This window comes from Haliotis rufescens, unplaced genomic scaffold (genome assembly GCF_023055435.1).
Source record: "Haliotis rufescens isolate VD_foot unplaced genomic scaffold, xgHalRufe1.0.p SCAF_149, whole genome shotgun sequence".
Classification (NCBI taxonomy): Eukaryota; Metazoa; Mollusca; class Gastropoda; order Lepetellida; family Haliotidae; genus Haliotis; species Haliotis rufescens.
Window position 1 is genome coordinate 221502 of NW_025963834.1, and position 23566 is coordinate 245067.

A 23566-nucleotide genomic window follows, 5' to 3' on the forward strand; every position below is an offset into this window, starting at 1 on the left:
TGCATTGCTCAATGTCATTAGCTTAGGAGTGGAAGTGTTATGGGATGTCGATGCCTCACAACTCATGGGAGAACGCAACTCATCAGTTTGACTGGCAATTGGAACAGCGTACGCTACCGGAACGACTACATTATGCTCTACCCCTTGTGCAAATACAGGTACACACGTCCACGTACCGTGTGTGCCGTTCCACACACGTGTTGTAACATACTTTTTGAGACGGTATACCAACGACAATGTCATGGCTGTCTGTTGGTGCAGACCTCTGCAACACTGTGCCCAGCTTAGTTGGGCCAATCTTTGGTTGACATTTAAGACAGCATTCCCCAGGTTGTTTTAAATCATCGGGTGTCTTTAACGCTTTGCCTCCTCTCCATTAACGCAAATGATATTTATGTGGATTTTTTAGGGCGTGTCGCTCTGTCTCGTGTTACTAGGTATGGGTTTTGTCAATTATTTTTTCGTGATAAAACATTAATCAGACGGGTGACTAAATAGTGTGCTGTTAGTTTCAATAGCATAACATTTACACCACTTTACATGAAGCACAGTTACTTTTCCCCGTTAGTACACATACATGTAGGTGACAACTCTTACATATCGTCTATGAATGACTGTTAAGGGTAAATATAACTCTGTGAAACTGTTGATTCACTCGGGACAACGTTCATAACATAATACCCATTATATTAATGAAATAAGTATTATCTAGGAATGAGAGTCGAGGGCACAACTACTTGCAAATAAGCTTCATCGCGTTATTTCAAGACTTCTCCAATAAGTACTGGACAATGTCGTCGTTGTTGCCCCGACGAGCCAGGGTGGTGATACCTTCTTTTGTGTTTGAGAGCAGAGAGAGATCTGCCTTGTGAGAGACCAGTAGCTGGAAGACATCCTCACACAGCCTCCATCATCACGGGTGTCCAGTCATACCGACCTCGGACATTGATGTCAAAGGATGGGAGCAGATACTCCACACACTGACTCTTCGCTCCTCGACAGGCCAGATGTAGTAAGCTATCTCCAAATTGGTCTGTCTGAACAAGGTCAGGACTTTGTTGTGAATATTTCTTCAGGTGGACCATTCTAGATTCCACAAGTGACTTCATCAGTTTATTTCATGGTGTGATGCTTTTCCCTGAATGTTCCTCTCGTCCTAACTCCTTGATGATTCCCCTGCATCCTCCCTTGAGGGCCAGAGTATACACATCATCTCCTGCCCTGTCTGCCAGTGTCACATCTGCTCCTAGGCCTTTAAGATATTTAAAAGCAGCAAATTTCCCCTCGACAGCTGCCATTGCCAACGGTGTCCAACCAAAGTTATCTCTCAGGTTAATATTAGAATATGACACAACATGCTTCACCATCTTCAAGTTTCCTTTCTCACAAGCCAAATGGAGGAGACTATCTCCATCATTGTCCACCATGTGGACGTCAGCACCATAATCAACTAGGAAGTCAACTACATCTTTGTGACCTCCACACACAGCTAGCATCAGTGGCGTGTGACCATTCCAACCTCGTGTGTTGATGTCAAAGTCGCCGATAACATGTCTAACAATGTCAATGTTTCCACCTCTACTGGCTGCATGGAGTAAAGTATCATTATCATCACCAGTGAGTGATGGGTTAGCTCCCTTGGAGAGAAGTAGTTCAAATGTATCCTTTTTCCCACTGTAAGCTCCTTTCATTACTGATGTCCACCCTCTCTTCCCGTGACAGTTGATGTCCATCTTTGGCAGAAGATCTTGTACTAAGGCCTTATTTCCACCTTCGCAGGTCAGATGAAGAATGTCGTCTTTGTCGTCATCAATCAGTGTGATGTCAGCTCCCTTTGACATAAGGAAGTCAAACACTTCTCTCTTTCCTCTCCAGGCTGCATTCATTAGTGGTGTCCGTCCAATATTTCCTCTTATGTTTATGTCAGTCTTTGGCAGTATATATTCTACTAACGGCTTATTTCCTCCCCGACATGCAAGATGAAGAATGTTGTCATTGTCATCATCAGTCAGTGTGATGTCAGCTCCCTTTGACACAAGGAAGTCAAACACATCTTTCTTTCCTCTCCAAGCTGCATTCATTAGTGGTGTCCGTCCAATATTTCCTCTTATGTTTATGTCAGTCTTTGGCAGTATATATTCTACTAACGGCTTATTTCCTCCCCGACATGCAAGATGAAGAATGTTGTCATTGTCATCATCAGTCAGTGTGATGTCAGCTCCCTTTGACACAAGGAAGTCAAACACATCTTTCTTTCCTCTCCAAGCTGCATTCATTAGTGGTGTCCGTCCAATATTTCCTCTTATGTTTATGTCGGTCTTTGGCAGCAGATATTCTACTAATGGCTTATTTCCTCCCCGACATGCAAGATGAAGAATGTTGTCATTGTCGTCATCAGTCAGTGTGATGTCAGCTCCCTTTGACACAAGGAAGTCAAACACATCTTTCTTTCCTCTCCAAGCGTTGGTTCTGTTACCTTGTTATGCACACACTTAGAGTTAGTTCCCCTGCACACTTATCTAACGTCATGACACCTTGGTATGCACACACTTAGACTTACTTACCCTGCACACTTATCACACAAGATAAACACCTGATTTAATTACAAAGTATACCTAAACTACAATAACACAATATGGCATAGACAATTTGTTTGTTTCATCGCAGCTCCTTGCGCGATGTTGAATGCTTATATATGGAACAGAGTTGCTTTCTACTATTTTTATTTGTTGATTTTGTTAATAACATTGGAGTTAATAAGTAATATCATTTCTTGTTATATGTCCAAAAACTTAAAACAATGAACAAATGGGACGAAATTGAGTAGTTATGTGTCTATGACCAAATCTAAATATTAAAAGTCGGGAATATTTAAAATCATTGATGATAAAGCACCATAAAAATAAAATAAAATGTAATACAACCTGCAATTCTTAAACTGTCAATTAATCACAAGAAGCACGTCCTTGTTATGCACCGATACGGGGTCAATAACCCTGCAAGGCTATCTAACCCCTAGGAGAAACATTTTAATTTATGACAACATTGACATGATATTTTCATTGCCAAAACATGCATACAAATCAAATTTGATGTACAAAGCTAATACACGATTACACATTATGTTAGGCACAGAACGTTTCTATACACGGCTTGGTACTTATATTTGATTCTCAGCACAGAAGCTTTTTTTTTCAGAATAACGGAATCTGATACACCTGCTTCTGGTATACATCACATGGTTGTGTGAGAGTGCTGGGCAATTAACGCCATGTCATAAATACGCCAAATAAAGATTATTTACATTGCATAGCTAACTATCCATTTACAAGTATCATCCTGTGTGTTTTTGGAAGCATGGGTAGAATATAGAGTGAAAGGATAAATACAATTGTCCAGTGGCAACAATTCAGTAACATTGTGTATACAGCATATGACAAAATCATCTAAAGTAAATATGAAGTATAGTATATATTATGTTAGGAAGCCCCTATAATGTATCAGGTACTACTGTTTGTTTCGTGGGTGTACACAATGCTGGGTATTCACCATCAAGAAGGAGTAAACTGTCTGGTGGTGGCCCTGGTACCTTGAACATGGATTCTTCCACGGAAGCTGTATTTCACACATTGTGATACAGCTGCTTCTGTTATACATTTGTCAGTGTAATGCTTTTGTTATATTATGTGTCATTGCAATTCAGATTAAGCTTCAAAGTATATACAATATTTAGACTTATACATTATTTTTTACAGCACAACAAACAATACAACGTTTAACATTTTTTTCCGGTGTTGCATACATATAATGGCTATATACGTAACTAATCATAGACTATCGTTTTTACAAAACTGCTCATTTACAAAAATACAGCCTTATCACTGCTGCATTCATCGCTGGTGTCCAGCCCTTATGACAAGTCACACGGGAAGTATATTCGCATGTTTTGTTTCAAACATATGAAACATATGTAATGCTTCTCACACCGGAACCCGTGCACAATCCATATTGGTATGCATCCCAATATAAAAAAATGAAAATCAGGTTCTAGTTCCGTTATTTTATCAACACTTATCGTCATGGCCCCACACGGGCCGCCATCATCACCGGTGTCCAGTCACACCGACCTCGGACGTTGATGCAAAGGATGGGAGCAGATACTCAACACATAGCTGGAAGACATCATCACGGCTACACACAGCCGCCATCATCACCGGTGTCCAGTCACACCGACCTCGGACACAAACACAGACTTCTAGAAAGTGTTCAAACTATGTACATTATGTACAATCCACATGTACATATGTACAATACATGTACAATATGTAGCGTAATTCAATTCAACTACTACTTCAAAACTATAGAGGGCATGACAATAACACAACTTATACATCCAGAAGCATTTAACTTCCGATTGTCACAAGAGTGGTCCTTGTTAAAATCTACGATGGTATCCAGTGTTCAGTGTTCGGCCTGTAATTGTTCTAGCGCATGCGGTGTACACTTTTTATCCGACAACAGCATGAGACACTTGTTTCTGCGATGCATCACTTGTCATTTACAGTCTTGGCAATTACATGTAGGACGACCTTCCATGTTATTAACTATCTCAAACAGTTATGTACACAGCAGAACTTGCTATTCATTTATGAATATAATTGCTTTGCAGCTACTTTATGCTGATATTGTCTTTGAAATATATTCCACAAAGTACACAAAGCAATTATTGTGGCAAAACAAATATACCAACGGAAAAGAAGTGACTGTGCTTCACATAAAGTTAAATAAATATATATTTATTCTAAATTAAATAATGCACAGTTTACACGTGCACACACTTGGAATGTTTTCGTGTTTGTTGGGCCGGGGAGTGATACACAAGTTAGTGTTTTTGATCAGTGAGTGAGTGAGTTTGTATGGTTTTACGCCAATTACAGTAATATTCCAGCAATATCACGGCGGGGGACATCAGAAATAGGCTTCACTGTTGTTGTTTTCAAATGTGAACAGCACACAATGCTATCTTGTGCTCATGAAATACTTTTGATATCCGTAAATGAAGGCCGTTCACGTGTGACCTCACGTCAGCAAGGCAGACGTATTCGGTTGGTGCATCTACGTAATCGATTCCAAACTGCCAGATTAACAGCTCAAACCGTTCCCAACCGGTTGAGGGAGCACAACATCCGCTCCCGACGTTCCAGCGATATGCCAAATTTTGCTTTCGAACTTGGTGTAGACAGCATCTGAGATTTAGAGTAATGAGTGAGTTTGGTTTTACGCCGCTTTTACCAATATTCCAGCAATATCACGGCGGGGGACACCAGAAATGGGTTTCACACATTGTACCCATGTCGGGAATCGATCCCGGGTCTTAAGCATGACGAGCGAACGCTTTAACCACTAGGCTACCCGACCGCCCCCTGAGATTTAGAAGAACGGAATGTTCACAGAGTCCAGGTTTTGATCTTGACAGGTCTGATGGTCGTACACAGGTCTACATGCGTCCAGATGAACGTGTTAGCGACGCTTGCATTGCTCAATGTCATTAGCTTAGGAGTGGAAGTGTTATGGGATGTCGATGCCTCACAACTCATGGGAGAACGCAACTCATCAGTTTGACTGGCAATTGGAACAGCGTACGCTACCGGAACGACTACATTATGCTCTACCCCTTGTGCAAATACAGGTACACACGTCCACGTACCGTGTGTGCCGTTCCACACACGTGTTGTAACATACTTTTTGAGACGGTATACCAATGACAGTGTCATGGCTGTCTGTTGGTGCAGACCTCTGCAACACTGTGCCCAGCTTAGTTGGGCCAATCTTTGGTTGACATTTAAGACAGCATTCCCCAGGTTGTTTTAAATCATCGGGTGTCTTTAAAGCTTTGCCTCCTCTCCATTAACGCAAATGATATTTATGTGGATTTTTTAGGGCGTGTCGCTCTGTCTCGTGTTACTAGGTATGGGTTTTGTCAATTATTTTTTCGTGATAAAACATTAATCAGACGGGTGACTAAATAGTGTGCTGTTATTTTCAATAGCATAACATTTACACCACTTTACATGAAGCACAGTTACTTTTCCCCGTTAGTACACATACATGTAGGTGACAACTCTTACATATCGTCTATGAATGACTGTTAAGGGTAAATATAACTCTGTGAAACTGTTGATTCACTCGGGACAACGTTCATAACATAATACCCATTATATTAATGAAATAAGTATTATCTAGGAATGAGAGTCGAGGGCACAACTACTTGCAAATAAGCTTCATCGCGTTATTTCAAGACTTCTCCAATAAGTACTGGACAATGTCGTCGTTGTTGCCCCGACGAGCCAGGGTGGTGATACCTTCTTTTGTGTTTGAGAGCAGAGAGAGATCTGCCTTGTGAGAGACCAGTAGCTGGAAGACATCCTCACACAGCCTCCATCATCACGGGTGTCCAGTCATACCGACCTCGGACATTGATGTCATAGGATGGGAGCAGATACTCCACACACTGACTCTTCGCTCCTCGACAGGCCAGATGTAGTAAGCTATCTCCAAATTGGTCTGTCTGAACAAGGTCAGGACTTTGTTGTGAATATTTCTTCAGGTGGACCATTCTAGATTCCACAAGTGACTTCATCAGTTTATTTCATGGTGTGATGCTTTTCCCTGAATGTTCCTCTCGTCCTAACTCCTTGATGATTCCCCTGCATCCTCCCTTGAGGGCCAGAGTATACACATCATCTCCTGCCCTGTCTGCCAGTGTCACATCTGCTCCTAGGCCTTTAAGATATTTAAAAGCAGCAAATTTCCCCTCGACAGCTGCCATTGCCAACGGTGTCCAACCAAAGTTATCTCTCAGGTTAATATTAGAATATGACACAACATGCTTCACCATCTTCAAGTTTCCTTTCTCACAAGCCAAATGGAGGAGACTATCTCCATCATTGTCCACCATGTGGACGTCAGCACCATAATCAACTAGGAAGTCAACTACATCTTTGTGACCTCCACACACAGCTAGCATCAGTGGCGTGTGACCATTCCAACCTCGTGTGTTGATGTCAAAGTCGCCGATAACATGTCTAACAATGTCAATGTTTCCACCTCTACTGGCTGCATGGAGTAAAGTATCGTTGTCATCACCAGTGAGTGATGGGTTAGCTCCCTTGGAGAGAAGTAGTTCAAATGTATCCTTTTTCCCACTGTAAGCTCCTTTCATTACTGATGTCCACCCTCTCTTCCCGTGACAGTTGATGTCCATCTTTGGCAGAAGATCTTGTACTAAGGCCTTATTTCCACCTTCGCAGGACAGATGAAGAATGTCGTCTTTGTCGTCATCAATCAGTGTGATGTCAGCTCCCTTTGACATAAGGAAGTCAAACACTTCTCTCTTTCCTCTCCAGGCTGCATTCATTAGTGGTGTCCGTCCAATATTTCCTCTTATGTTTATGTCAGTCTTTGGCAGTATATATTCTACTAACGGCTTATTTCCTCCCCGACATGCAAGATGAAGAATGTTGTCATTGTCATCATCAGTCAGTGTGATGTCAGCTCCCTTTGACAAAAGGAAGTCAAACACATCTTTCTTTCCTCTCCAAGCTGCATTCATTAGTGGTGTCCGTCCAATATTTCCTCTTATGTTTATGTCGGTCTTTGGCAGCAGGTATTCTACTAATGACTTATTTCCTCCCCGACATGCAAGATGAAGAATGTTGTCATTGTCGTCATCAGTCTGTGTGATGTCAGCTCGCTTTGACACAAGTAAGTCAAACACAGCTTTATTTCCAATCCAAGCTGCATTCATTAGTGGTGTCCGTCCAATATTTCCTCTTATGTTTATGTCAGTCTTTGGCAGCAGATATTCTACTAATGGCTTATTTCCTCCCCGACATGCAAGATGAAGAATGTTGTCATTGTCGTCATCAGTCAGTGTGATGTCAGCTCCCTTTGACACAAGGAAGTCAAACACATCTTTCTTTCCTCTCCAAGCTGCATTCATTAGTGGTGTCCGTCCAATATTTCCTCTTATGTTTATGTCAGTCTTTGGCAGCAGATATTCTACTAATGGCTTATTTCCTCCCCGACATGCAAGATGAAGAATGTTGTCATTGTCGTCATCAGTCAGTGTGATGTCAGCTCCCTTTGACACAAGGAAGTCAAACACATCTTTCTTTCCTCTCCAAGCGTTGGTTCTGTTACCTTGTTATGCACACACTTAGAGTTAGTTCCCCTGCACACTTATCTAACGTCATGTCACCTTGGTATGCACACACTTAGACTTACTTACCCTGCACACTTATCACACAAGATAAACACCTGATTTAATTACAAAGTATACCTAAACTACAATAACACAATATGGCATAGACAATTTGTTTGTTTCATCGCAGCTCCTTGCGCGATGTTGAATGCTTATATATGGAACAGAGTTGCTTTCTACTATTTTTATTTGTTGATTTTGTTAATAACATTGGAGTTAATAAGTAATATCATTTCTTGTTATATGTCCAAAAACTTAAAACAATGAACAAATGGGACGAAATTGAGTAGTTATGTGTCTATGACCAAATCTAAATATTAAAAGTCGGGAATATTTAAAATCATTGATGATAAAGCACCATAAAAATAAAATAAAATGTAATACAACCTGCAATTCTTAAACTGTCAATTAATCACAAGAAGCACGTCCTTGTTATGCACCGATACGGGGTCAATAACCCTGCAAGGCTATCTAACCCCTAGGAGAAACATTTTAATTTATGACAACATTGACATGATATTTTCATTGCCAAAACATGCATACAAATCAAATTTGATGTACAAAGCTAATACACGATTACACATTATGTTAGGCACAGAACGTTTCTATACACGGCTTGGTACTTATATTTGATTCTCAGCACAGAAGCTTTTTTTTTCAGAATAACGGAATCTGATACACCTGCTTCTGGTATACATCACATGGTTGTGTGAGAGTGCTGGGCAATTAACGCCATGTCATAAAGACGCCAAATAAAGATTATTTACATTGCATAGCTAACTATCCATTTACAAGTATCATCCTGTGTGTTTTTGGAAGCATGGGTAGAACATAGAGTGAAAGGATAAATACAATTGTCCAGTGGCAACAATTCAGTAACATTGTGTATACAGCATATGACAAAATCATCTAAAGTAAATATGAAGTATAGTATATATTATGTTAGGAAGCCCCTATAATGTATCAGGTACTACTGTTTGTTTCGTGGGTGTACACAATGCTGGGTATTCACCATCAAGAAGGAGTAAACTGTCTGGTGGTGGCCCTGGTACCTTGAACATGGATTCTTCCACGGAAGCTGTATTTCACACATTGTGATACAGCTGCTTCTGTTATACATTTGTCAGTGTAATGCTTTTGTTATATTATGTGTCATTGCAATTCAGATTAAGCTTCAAAGTATATACAATATTTAGACTTATACATTATTTTTTACAGCACAACAAACAATACAACGTTTAACATTTTTTTCCGGTGTTGCATACATATAATGGCTATATACGTAACTAATCATAGACTATCGTTTTTACATAACTGCTCATTTACAAAAATACAGCCTTATCACTGCTGCATTCATCGCTGGTGTCCAGCCCTTATGACAAGTCACACGGGAAGTATATTCGCATGTTTTGTTTCAAACATATTAAACATATGTAATGCTTCTCACACCGGAACCCGTGCACAATCCATATTGGTATGCATCCCAATATAAAAAAATGAAAATCAGGTTCTAGTTCCGTTATTTTATCAACACTTATCGTCATGGCCCCACACGGGCCGCCATCATCACTGGTGTCCAGTCACACCGACCTCGGACGTTGATGCAAAGGATGGGAGCAGATACTCAACACATAGCTGGAAGACATCATCACGGCTACACACAGCCGCCATCATCACCGGTGTCCAGTCACATCGACCTCGGACACAAACACAGACTTCTAGAAAGTGTTCAAACTATGTACATTATGTACAATCCACATGTACATATGTACAATACATGTACAATATGTAGCGTAATTCAATTCAACTACTACTTCAAAACTATAGAGGGCATGACAATAACACAACTTATACATCCAGAAGCATTTAACTTCCGATTGTCACAAGAGTGGTCCTTGTTAAAATCTACGATGGTATCCAGTGTTCAGTGTTCGGCCTGTAATTGTTCTAGCGCATGCGGTGTACACAGCATGAGACACTTGTTTCTGCGATGCATCACTTGTCATTTACAGTCTTGGCAATTACATGTAGGACGACCTTCCATGTTATTAACTATCTCAAACAGTTATGTACACAGCAGAACTTGCTATTCATTTATGAATATAATTGCTTTGCAGCTACTTTATGCTGATATTGTCTTTGAAATATATTCCACAAAGTACACAAAGCAATTATTGTGGCAAAACAAATATACCAACGGAAAAGAAGTGACTGTGCTTCACATAAAGTTAAATAAATATATATTTATTCTAAATTAAATAATGCACAGTTTACACGTGCACACACTTGGAATGTTTTCGTGTTTGTTGGGCCGGGGAGTGATACACAAGTTAGTGTTTTTGATCAGTGAGTGAGTGAGTGTGTATGGTTTTACGCCAATTACAGTAATATTCCAGCAATATCACGGCGGGGGACATCAGAAATAGGCTTCACTGTTGTTGTTTTCAAATGTGAACAGCACACAATGCTATCTTGTGCTCATGAAATACTTTTGATATCCGTAAATGAAGGCCGTTCACGTGTGACCTCACGTCAGCAAGGCAGACGTATTCGGTTGGTGCATCTACGTAATCGATTCCAAACTGCCAGATTAACAGCTCAAACCGTTCCCAACCGGTTGAGGGAGCACAACATCCGCTCCCGACGTTCCAGCGATATGCCAAATTTTGCTTTCGAACTTGGTGTAGACAGCATCTGAGATTTAGAGTAATGAGTGAGTTTGGTTTTACGCCGCTTTTACCAATATTCCAGCAATATCACGGCGGGGGACACCAGAAATGGGTTTCACACATTGTACCCATGTCGGGAATCGATCCCGGGTCTTAAGCATGACGAGCGAACGCTTTAACCACTAGGCTACCCGACCGCCCCCTGAGATTTAGAAGAACGGAATGTTCACAGAGTCCAGGTTTTGATCTTGACAGGTCTGATGGTCGTACACAGGTCTACATGCGTCCAGATGAACGTGTTAGCGACGCTTGCATTGCTCAATGTCATTAGCTTAGGAGTGGAAGTGTTATGGGATGTCGATGCCTCACAACTCATGGGAGAACGCAACTCATCAGTTTGACTGGCAATTGGAACAGCGTACGCTACCGGAACGACTACATTATGCTCTACCCCTTGTGCAAATACAGGTACACACGTCCACGTACCGTGTGTGCCGTTCCACACACGTGTTGTAACATACTTTTTGAGACGGTATACCAATGACAATGTCATGGCTGTCTGTTGGTGCAGACCTCTGCAACACTGTGCCCAGCTTAGTTGGGCCAATCTTTGGTTGACATTTAAGACAGCATTCCCCAGGTTGTTTTAAATCATCGGGTGTCTTTAACGCTTTGCCTCCTCTCCATTAACGCAAATGATATTTATGTGGATTTTTTAGGGCGTGTCGCTCTGTCTCGTGTTACTAGGTATGGGTTTTGTCAATTATTTTTTCGTGATAAAACATTAATCAGACGGGTGACTAAATAGTGTGCTGTTATTTTCAATAGCATAACATTTACACCACTTTACATGAAGCACAGTTACTTTTCCCCGTTAGTACACATACATGTAGGTGACAACTCTTACATATCGTCTATGAATGACTGTTAAGGGTAAATATAACTCTGTGAAACTGTTGATTCACTCGGGACAACGTTCATAACATAATACCCATTATATTAATGAAATAAGTATTATCTAGGAATGAGAGTCGAGGGCACAACTACTTGCAAATAAGCTTCATCGCGTTATTTCAAGACTTCTCCAATAAGTACTGGACAATGTCGTCGTTGTTGCCCCGACGAGCCAGGGTGGTGATACCTTCTTTTGTGTTTGAGAGCAGAGAGAGATCTGCCTTGTGAGAGACCAGTAGCTGGAAGACATCCTCACACAGCCTCCATCATCACGGGTGTCCAGTCATACCGACCTCGGACATTGATGTCATAGGATGGGAGCAGATACTCCACACACTGACTCTTCGCTCCTCGACAGGCCAGATGTAGTAAGCTATCTCCAAATTGGTCTGTCTGAACAAGGTCAGGACTTTGTTGTGAATATTTCTTCAGGTGGACCATTCTAGATTCCACAAGTGACTTCATCAGTTTATTTCATGGTGTGATGCTTTTCCCTGAATGTTCCTCTCGTCCTAACTCCTTGATGATTCCCCTGCATCCTCCCTTGAGGGCCAGAGTATACACATCATCTCCTGCCCTGTCTGCCAGTGTCACATCTGCTCCTAGGCCTTTAAGATATTTAAAAGCAGCAAATTTCCCCTCGACAGCTGCCATTGCCAACGGTGTCCAACCAAAGTTATCTCTCAGGTTAATATTAGAATATGACACAACATGCTTCACCATCTTCAAGTTTCCTTTCTCACAAGCCAAATGGAGGAGACTATCTCCATCATTGTCCACCATGTGGACGTCAGCACCATAATCAACTAGGAAGTCAACTACATCTTTGTGACCTCCACACACAGCTAGCATCAGTGGCGTGTGACCATTCCAACCTCGTGTGTTGATGTCAAAGTCGCCGATAACATGTCTAACAATGTCAATGTTTCCACCTCTACTGGCTGCATGGAGTAAAGTATCATTGTCATCACCAGTGAGTGATGGGTTAGCTCCCTTGGAGAGAAGTAGTTCAAATGTATCCTTTTTCCCACTGTAAGCTCCTTTCATTACTGATGTCCACCCTCTCTTCCCGTGACAGTTGATGTCCATCTTTGGCAGAAGATCTTGTACTAAGGCCTTATTTCCACCTTCGCAGGTCAGATGAAGAATGTCGTCTTTGTCGTCATCAATCAGTGTGATGTCAGCTCCCTTTGACATAAGGAAGTCAAACACTTCTCTCTTTCCTCTCCAGGCTGCATTCATTAGTGGTGTCCGTCCAATATTTCCTCTTATGTTTATGTCAGTCTTTGGCAGTATATATTCTACTAACGGCTTATTTCCTCCCCGACATGCAAGATGAAGAATGTTGTCATTGTCATCATCAGTCAGTGTGATGTCAGCTCCCTTTGACACAAGGAAGTCAAACACATCTTTCTTTCCTCTCCAAGCTGCATTCATTAGTGGTGTCCGTCCAATATTTCCTCTTATGTTTATGTCGGTCTTTGGCAGCAGATATTCTACTAATGACTTATTTCCTCCCCGACTTGCAAGATGAAGAATGTTGTCATTGTCGTCATCAGTCTGTGTGATGTCAGCTCCCTTTGACACAAGTAAGTCAAACACAGCTTTATTTCCAATCCAAGCTGCATTCATTAGTGGTGTCCGTCCAATATTTCCTCTTATGTTTATGTCAGTCTTTGGCAGTATATATTCTACTAAAGGCTTATTTCCTCCCCGACATGCAAGATGAAGAATGTTGTCATTGTCATCATCAGTCAGTGTGATGTCAGCTCCCTTTGACACAAGGAAGTCAAACACATCTTTCTTTCCTCTCCAAGCTGCATTCATTAGTGGTGTCCGTCCAATATTTCCTCTTATGTTTATGTCAGTCTTTGGCAGCAGATATTCTACTAATGGCTTATTTCCTCCCCGACATGCAAGATGAAGAATGTTGTCATTGTCGTCATCAGTCAGTGTGATGTCAGCTCCCTTTGACACAAGGAAGTCAAACACATCTTTCTTTCCTCTCCAAGCTGCATTCATTAGTGGTGTCCGTCCAATATTTCCTCTGATGTTTATGTCAGTCTTTTGCAGCAGATATTCTACTAACGCTTTATTTCCTCCCCAGCATGCAAGATGAAGAATGTTGTCATTGTCGTCATCAGTCAGTGTCATTTCAGCTCCCTTTGACACAAGGAAGTCAAATACATCTTTCTTTCCACTCCAAGCTGCAGTCATTAACGGTGTCCATCCCATATATCCTCTTATGTTTATGTGAATCTTTTGCAGTACATATTCTAACAACGCCTTATTTCCTCCCCGACATGCAAGATTAAGAATGTTGTCATTGTCATCATCAGTCAGTGTGATATCAGCTCCCTTTGACACAAGGACGTCAAACACATCTTTCAGTCCACACCAAGCTGCAGTCATTAGTGGTGTCCATCCCATATATCCTCTTATGTCTATGTCAGTCTTTGGCAGTAGATATTCTACTAAGGCCTTTTTGCCACCTTCGCATGCCAGATGAAGAATGCTGTCATTGTCGTCATCAGTAAGTGTGATGTCAGCTCCCTTTGACACAAGAAAGTCAAACACATCTTTCTTTCCACCCAAAGCTGCAGTCATTAGAGGTGTCCGTCCAATATGTCCTCTTACGTTTATGTCACACATTGGCAGTAGATATTCTACTAATGGTTTATGTCCCCCCCAACATGCCAGGTGAAGGCAGCTGTTATTGTCCTTATCGGTCAGTGTGATGTCAGCTCCCTTTGACACAAGAAGTTGAAACACATCCTCTAGCTCCAGCTTCGCAGCTAGCATTATTGGCGTCAAACCATCTGCTCCTTTACTGTTGATGTCACAAAAAGGAAGGAGTTGGCGTACAAGGTATATATTTCCCGTGTAGCAGGCATAATGAAATACGTTGTTACCATGTTCATCTGTCACTGATGTGTCAGTCAGGTAGGGTTTGAGTTCAGCAAGGACCTTATCCACTATATCATGTCTTTCCAAAATAGGATGCATGATAGACAACCGATAGATCCCCTCTCTCACAGCCCCTGCCAATCTTGAAGCAATGATGTCATTGTAGGCATCTGATACATAGATGACATGCCTATCCTCATCAGTCTCACATGCAGGTACTGTTTGGGCCTGAACACGTTCATATAGGAAGTGTATGCTGCAGTGTTGTAATACAAAAGCAGGATTGATTTTGCAATAGACAAAGGCACAGGCATCATAGATTGCTGGGTGTGAAAAACTGGTATTGTCTGCTTTGGTAAAAAATGTACCGAAAAATCCCTTTACACAACTGATAACCTTTGCACGGTCAACACCACCAACTACACTTGAAACTGTGGAGAGATGTTTCTCCAGAGCTTGGCTGCCTGATTCCAATTGGCAAAGGTTCAGGTTACCTTCACAAAGCAACATCAGGATCAGTGCTGCCGACTTGTTATTCCTTTTTTTTAGCAGAGACTCCAGTTCTGCCCTGAGATAGGTTAAAGGCGTCTTAAAAAAATCTTCATATTGATCATGTGATTTGGGAAAACTGAAGAACAGTTTGCATGTGAGCGGGAAGCCAAACAGTTGATCCTTAATGCCACATATTTTGTCTAAATCAAAATAACTACTGTTACCGTTATAGTTTTTATGTTTTTTAAACATTTGTTTCTTTTCGTCTACTGTGTAGCGACACTCAGTCTGCGTAAGATCAATTACCGAATCTCCTTTGAAAAACACATACTCATTTTCTCCGAAGTGTAATTTTCCCAGCTCAAGATTGTATGATTTTGTGGTAAATATGACATGAACGTTTCCCATGTAGTTCTCTCTATGAGTTGAATGCGAGTTAAGTTTCCCATTAGATTGGAACGGTTTAGAAAAGTTAGATGCCACCTGCTCCAGCCAAGTGTTGAGAATATCTAAAATCCGTTTGAGGTGAGGTGAATCGGTTGATATTCCAACTGTTCCAAATATGTCATCAAATACAAAACACAGATTTTTACCTAGTCTTTCACTACATAATTTGAATTCTGAAATGTTGTTGACAAAATATAGTTCATATCCTTTCTTCAGGTATTCTGATCCCAACATCAGCGCTATTGACGTCTTTCCTTCCCCTGAAGCACCAGATATGGTCACATGTCTAAATTTATCTAAACGTTCCTTGACCTTATTGTAGATAGCAGTCTCTTCAAATAATTCTTCTGTCTTCTTGATCTCCCACTCCAGCACACCTGGAAGACAACATGGAGACATTCAGAGAACATTACAGATAGACAAAGTGATCATAATCAGCAAGGTCCACTCAACCCCTAGGCGAATAATCTACTCCCGGTCGACACTTGTGTTTTTCACAAAACACCAGAGATGCATAGAAACACTATGTACGCATCTCGAAACTGTATTATTGACATATTTTACTTGAATAATTTAGGTCCGTGGTTCTTTGCAGTTGCCTATAGCAGAACTCGCGAACAAATAGGTTTGAAATAAAGATAGTGTACTGACTTTCACTTTGCATTTTTGTCGTAGTGTGAGTGTTGTGGAATCATTCAGAGCCTCAGTAATAAACAAAACATTATGTCAAAAAATCGTCACAACAGACTAACAGAGATCGCCGCGTCTAATTACGACCATGAACTTAGTGCCGTAAACGCGAGTAGCGCCCTTGGACCAAGTGGACAGTCGTTAGTCATGTCGTCCTCATGTCAACCGTTGCAATTTTTCGTCGTGAATCATTCGTGCTCCGACATTGAAGAGATGGTGTAGCCTAACAGTAATTACCACCAATTCTATAACAGATAAACAACATGCTGGTTCGCATGAAATCACACAGTCAACATGAAGTGACTAAATCGTCTCGCGAGCTTCCTTCACGGCTCATCTTTACTAAACCTACTTTGAAGCTGAATTTCCGTTAGATACAAATGTTATTCGGTGATGTCTGTGTATTTAAATGCTATTTCGACACGAATTTAGAATCGGCATCAACTATTTCGTCTCATCAATCTTTGAGGAAGCTGCGCACTTTATTTCCAGGGGGCACTTTGAAAGAACAAACTACGCTGGAATCATCAGCTACGAATGTTGTAATCATACGCCACTTTTTAACAACGACGTCGTTTTTCAACATAAAACTTAGAGAATATGTAAAGTTTAAGTGAGTTACAAATAAATTACTACATTCGTACCCGTTAGATAGCGTTTATATTACAACACATACATTTCTTGCACAAACACTGTCACTGCGTCACGTTAGCGCGTTGCAATGACACTGGTAACAGTCACAATAAATACAAATATTAATCATATACATTGCTTTACCTCCTTAAAGGTAGACACAAGGTTGCACTTATTAGTTTCGTCATTAGCTTTACGATTTACTCTACATAGCGTCAGCTGTATTCATTTGAAAGAACAAAACCTGACTATTCAATATATCCTCTGAGTATCTGTCGATGTGAGCGCTGAGGGAGACGCAACTTGTTTTGAGGTCCCTTTTGGCCGTCCATGGCAGGAGTAATGCTTTGCGGCGTCACGCAATAAATACCAACCTTTTTACGCAAATTGTGTGAATTGGATGATACTATCGGTATGGCAAGGACGTGCTTCCAATCTTCCCAAACACATTGTGTTATCACTTATTTCCACGAGGGGCGTTCAATAAGTTCAATAAATTTTCAACTTTGCCATTTGTGAAGTCAGTAAATCGTCTCGCGGGTTTCCTTCACGGCTAACCTTCACTGAACAGAATTTGAAGCTGAATTTCCGTTAGATACAAATGTAACTCGGTGATGTCTGTGTATTTAAATGCTAACTATTACGGACACGAATTTAGAATCGGCATCGAATATTTCTTATAATCAATCTTGGAGAAATCTGCGCACTTTATTTCCAGGGTGCACCTTGAAAGAACATTCTATGCTCGAATCATCAGCTGCGAATGCTGTAATCATACACCAGTCTTTAACAACAACGTCTTTTTTTCAACGTGACATTTTTAGAATATGTAAAGTTTAAGAGAGTTACAATTAAATTACTAAATTTGTACCCGTTAGATATCGTTTATATTACAACACATATATTTCAAGGCGTATCTTGCACAAACACTGTCATAGCGTCAGGTTAGCACATTACAATGACAGTGGTAACATTCACAATAAATACCAATACTCATATACATATACATCGCTTTACCTACTTAAAGGTAGACACAAGTTTGCACTAATTTGTTTCGTCATTAGTTTAACAATTTACTCTACATAGCGTCAGCTGTATTCATTTTAAAGAACCAACACTGACTATTTAATAAATCAAATTCCCAATCTTTCTGAGTATCTGTTGATGTGAGCGTTAAGGGAGACACACCTTGTTTTTGGGCTCTTTTTGGCCGTCCATGACAGGAGTAATGTTGTGCGGGGTCACGCAATAAATACCAACATTTTTACACAAATTGTGTGAATTGGAGGGTACTATCGGTAGGGCAGGACGTGCTCACGATCTTCCCGAACACCTTGCGTTGTCACTGATTTCCACGAGGGGCGTTCAATAAGTTCAATAAGTTTTGCAACTTGGCCATTTGTATTTACGCAAAGAATGTCAACTATTGGCAGGTGTGACACTAACAAGTTCCGGACACAACAATAAGTTAGATGTGATGGCTTCATTCCCCTAAGGATGGTCGCAATCATGGATTCTCTCAAACCAGAACAACGCGCTGTAATAAAGTTCCTTATATGCTCCGGTTCACAAGTCGAGAATTACACAGGCCGCCATATGTGAATGTGGATTCGAACAGTTAAATCACCCAATCCTACAGCCCAGATTCAGGCCCCAGTGACTATTCTCTGTTCCGGCAAATTAAATCTGCCCTACGTGGAAGACTGTTCCAGAATCACGAAGGCATAAAGGCTGCCACAGAGGCGAGGTTAGAGGGCCTATCTGCGGATTTCTATAAAATTGGTATTAAAAGCTTGAAGGACAAATGGAATAAGTGTATTGAGGTGAATGGAGATTATATTGAACAATAAAAGTGCAAAATATATTTTGCGACTTTGTCTTATATTGAAGTTGCAAAACTAATTGAACGCCCGTCGAATATGAAGCCTACCTGTACGTGTGTGTGTGTGTGTGTGTGTCTGTGTCTGTGTCTGTGTCTGTGTCTGTGTCTGTGTCTATGTGTGTGTGAAACCTACCTCTCTCCATGACACCTGCATACTCATCTTTCTTTTGATTATTGATGTGGGAAAGCACATTATATCCTGAAGAAAAACCAATTAGAACATGATTCATGTCAAATCTCATCTGAAACGGTACATTGATTTTATCACAATTTTGATTCAATGTTTTATATAGTACCGTTGGAATTCAGATTTCAATGGCTACAAGAATAAATGTAAAACAACACATTCAGGATACGCCACACCACGGCCTACTGCACAACATAAGTATATCAACATGGTAATATAATTATTCGGGTTTTAGCGAATTAGTTACATGTGTATATAACACTTTATTGAACAAAACCTTCAGAAGGAAATAACTAGTGTTGAAGAATTATGTAATGCTACAGGAATGAATATCGATCTTAAAACAAGAAGGGGCGGACCACTTAGACATTATGATAAATTATATTTTAAAGGGGAACAGATAGAAACTGTGAATAACTATACATATCTTAGCACTTTGCTTCACTCCCAAACTCTCATGGTCAAAATATACAATTATGTTTAGCAGAACAGGCTACCAAAGCATTATCATCAATCAATTGATTGAATCAAAACCTTGGACATATAACCAGTGATGAAAGGTTTACTTTTTTTGTGGGCATTTAAGCATGATATGTCAAATAAATAGGTCAAGAGATTGGTGATATGAAATATTTTTTTAGTATTTCTAACAAAGAGTACATATGACAGTCTCGCCCAAATGTGCCATCTATCCCTGAACACTTGATAAATGTCAATACTACTCGCAATACAAGTCCTCACTCAGTGTAAAGAGTGAGTGAGTGAGTGAGTTGGGTTTAACGCCGCTTTTAACAATATTCCAGTCATATCGCGGCGTGTCAGCTTAATGTGGGCGGAAAGCCCGAAGTGATGTAGGCCTCAGGCGTTTACCACTTCGGTGAAACCCACTAACACGGGTATGGTACTGACAAACCTAGAAACATAACTGAGGTGAACCGGGATTCGAACCCGCAATCATAGGTTTCTGGCTTGCCCAAGGGACGCAACTCTGCACAGCGAATCGCGGCGTCTTAGACGACTGGGCCACCCCTGCCCCCCAGGGTAAAGAGAGATACTTATCTGAACTCCCACTGTATTATCAAATAAGTATTTAAAGTATGACATTTTACAACTTTCCATTAACAATTGAGTGTGATGACACTGGACCCCCTGTGAGGACCATGCTAAGCTTTTGCTTTTGAATGTTTTTTTACGTTTGACGAACGCTCTGTTTTTATCAACAGTTCCCCAAAACTTGTGGCTCGAAATTAGTTTAACGTCAAACGATTTAGATTGTCCTAGATACAAATTTGGCTTTGAAAGCATGAAATGAATTGTGTATAAGTTTGTGTTATTGGCCAGAGGCCTTGAATACTGATTGTACTCTGTCTGTCTGTCTAATTTAAGATCAGATTTACTCAAGTACATTTTGCCATTGAACTGTCCTCAATTGCCCAAAACATTCCCAACAGAACCATGTCTCATGAACCGTTTCACTTTACCAAGTGCGGAGGAAGATGACCTCATCGATATCATAATGTTATGAAATGCCCTAAGCCACCCTAAACACAAGGTATAAACATTCCCGGTTTTGTAACGTTATTTTGCTTTGAATATGTACATGTCCATTGCAGTACAGTACAGTAATTATGTCCATGCCGCAAACATGATACCAAATTTCTCAGGATTCACAACTTAATTACATCCCTTTCAGCTTTGAAAGTGTTCGCCCAATGCAATGTAATTAACGAAAGTTCAATTCCTATATCATCCTCAAGATAAAGGTGTTAGCACTTTTGGTTTATCATTATGCCTTCTCTTCAGAAAGATGCATGTCCACTGCAATAACTCCAAGAACCAAATAAACCACAAACAACTTTACAAGTTAGTATGCTCCTTCAGTCTCACATACTCAGATGTACCCACCCCAAGCAACATTGATCAAGTTTATCGGGAGCTTGTTGCACCCTCAACACAGTACACATTTACTTCTGGTTGATGCCTAACTAATAAATTGGCGTCATCCTGCCCATGTCCTTGAATGTAGGCGGGAATCAACAACCACCAACTCATTAGTGGTACACATGAGTTCAGAAGTAACATGATGTTTTGTATAACCCCAGCTGCTGCTACATTACTTATGACACATATACCGTCATCATCATCTACGTCTCTACAACTGGGGGGCGGTGGGGTAGCCTAGTGGTGAAGTCGTTCGCTCATCACGCCGAAGAACCGGCCTCGATTCCCGACATGGATACAATGAAGCCTATTTATGGTGTCCCCGGCCGTGATATTGCTTGAATATTGCTAAAAGCGTCACAAAACCACACCCACGCACTCACTCTCAATACAACTGCAGTGCTGAAGGTAAGCTTTCATTAGGCATTGACAAGGTGAAAGTCAAGTCAAATTCTATTGATGTTAGTTTTCCTTTCACAATGTTACGGAATAAGTGAGAATACATATAACGTCATTGTTACAACATCACCCTGTTGTTATGGTTACCTACTTGGCAGTAAAGGCACGTCTTCAGGATTCTCAAGGTCAGCACCAGCTGGGAAAGAAAATAAAAATGGAACATCAAGGGCATAACATGCAATAATATCCTTAGGAAGTTAATCTAAAAATAATTTTAAGATTTAATGTAACCTATTTTGTGATTCAGTGGAATTAGAAAAAAAAAGTTACCAGATGGTGCTGAGTCAGTGAGTAGGCTCATCAATATAACATCAATTGACAATGGAAGAGAATAACGCACCTAGATTTTGTTGTATAATTGATTCAGGAAATGTAGAATAAGGGTTTTAATTCACACAGAGCACATTGCATACATGCAGGCAGACACATTGAAACTCCCCCCTTTCTTACGCCCTAACTGAAGAGTACATTTTATAACATAATCTGTCTGGAGTTATCTCCCCCAGACTATACCATGAACACATTAGGCCGTCCGGAGTTATCTCCTATAGACCACTACATTGAGTGTACATAGTTTCCCCTTTGGAATAAAAGGCTTACTTACACATTGAACTAATACAGCACAAACTTCTAAACGACATACAATCCTCTGGAAACATGCACGTATAACTATCAATGAAAATATTCTGAACTACATAGCTGTACTAGGAAAAATTTAAACTGGTGTTTAGAGTCCATGATAGATTCTACTCTAGTAATACTGTACTCTAAAATATCTCTCCCTGAACTGTAACACATGTTGGAAGATATATCAAAACTGCAATTAACCTGAAACTGATCACTTTAAGTTCAATTCAACATAAACAAGTTAACACACAATAACTTTCATGGGGACAGTTCCTATCAGTTCATGACAAAAGTATATGGTCCATCCCGGAGATTTGATTTCTCTTGTCGATCGTCTTGGTTCTTGATTTGATGTTTTATCACAGAAGGTAACTCTGGTGCCTGAGCTCGTGACTTTACACTTGCCAGACGTGATGCATTCCACACCTGACTTCCCTGTTCACTCTGAGTGATGAATGTGGCAGGTTCTTTCTGCCCAGTTATTACTGTAGGACCTGACTGTCTGTTTTCCCCTTTTGGTACATGACCAGGTTTCTTTATCCTTACTTCATCACCAACTGAGAAATCTTGAGTTTTTGCGCCTCTCAAGTTATATGTTAGCTCCTTGTACTACAGCTGCTTTTCTGCGACTCGCGTCCTGACGACAGGACTTTTGTTAGGAGCCTTTGTCAAGACCTGTTCTCATCTTCCGACCATGTAGCAGGAATGAAGGTGATTCTTCAGTAGTTGCATGAGGAGTTGTGCGGTAAATGCAGATAAATTCTGTCACTAAAAGCTTGAGTGGTTTACTTCGGATTTTAGCAAGCTGTATGCAGCTTTTCAGATTCCTGTTGAAACGCCCAACAAACCATTTCGCTTGTGGGTAGTACAGAGCAGATTCAGAAATTGTTCAAACTGAGTGGAGACAAATTTTGGGCCATTGTCTGACACAATTTCAAGAGGGTATCCTTCCCGTCTTAAGACTGTATGTAAACATTTGATGACAGTTTCTGTTGTAACACTTGCCAAGAATACTACTTCTGGCCACTTACTGAAATAGTCAACCAACGTAATAGCAAAACGACAGTCAGCAGGGGCTTTTTCAATTGGTCCCACGATGTCCTTCAGGCAATGCTGTTGGAGCAGATTTATCACTGGCGTTACATATCTCACATTTTCATAGCTTCTCTTCGACTTGACGATCTCTTCCTGGCCACCAGTAGAGATCACGTAGTCTTGCTTTGGTGCGTACAATGCCTTTGTGTACTTCATGACCCCCAAAAATGAGGGTGCGTCTGCAATTAGTACTTGTACTCCTCTGAAAACTAAGCCGTTGCACCATGAAAGTTCATCTCGGACTTGAAAGAATGGTTTCATTTGTTCATCAAGTTTGACTTTTCTGGGCCACTCAGACCGTAGACATTGGGATATTTAAA

At 40.7% G+C, this 23566-nt stretch overlaps 1 protein-coding gene across 1 annotated transcript in view; it reads right to left on the bottom strand.

Moving 5' to 3' along the window:
- LOC124123099 overlaps nucleotides 1–23566 on the bottom strand; it is a 106576-nt gene that overhangs the window by 22696 nt on the left and 60314 nt on the right. Inside the window, exons 6-13 of the mRNA XM_048395829.1 lie at nucleotides 21616–21660; nucleotides 19071–19136; nucleotides 13896–16109; nucleotides 11924–11927; nucleotides 7795–8180; nucleotides 6213–6216; nucleotides 2264–2454; nucleotides 682–685 (exon numbers count right to left, since the gene is read on the bottom strand). Of these exons, the coding sequence (XP_048251786.1) occupies nucleotides 682–685; nucleotides 2264–2454; nucleotides 6213–6216; nucleotides 7795–8180; nucleotides 11924–11927; nucleotides 13896–16109; nucleotides 19071–19136; nucleotides 21616–21660 (2914 nt within the window). The remainder of the gene's footprint in view (nucleotides 1–681; nucleotides 686–2263; nucleotides 2455–6212; nucleotides 6217–7794; nucleotides 8181–11923; nucleotides 11928–13895; nucleotides 16110–19070; nucleotides 19137–21615; nucleotides 21661–23566) is intronic.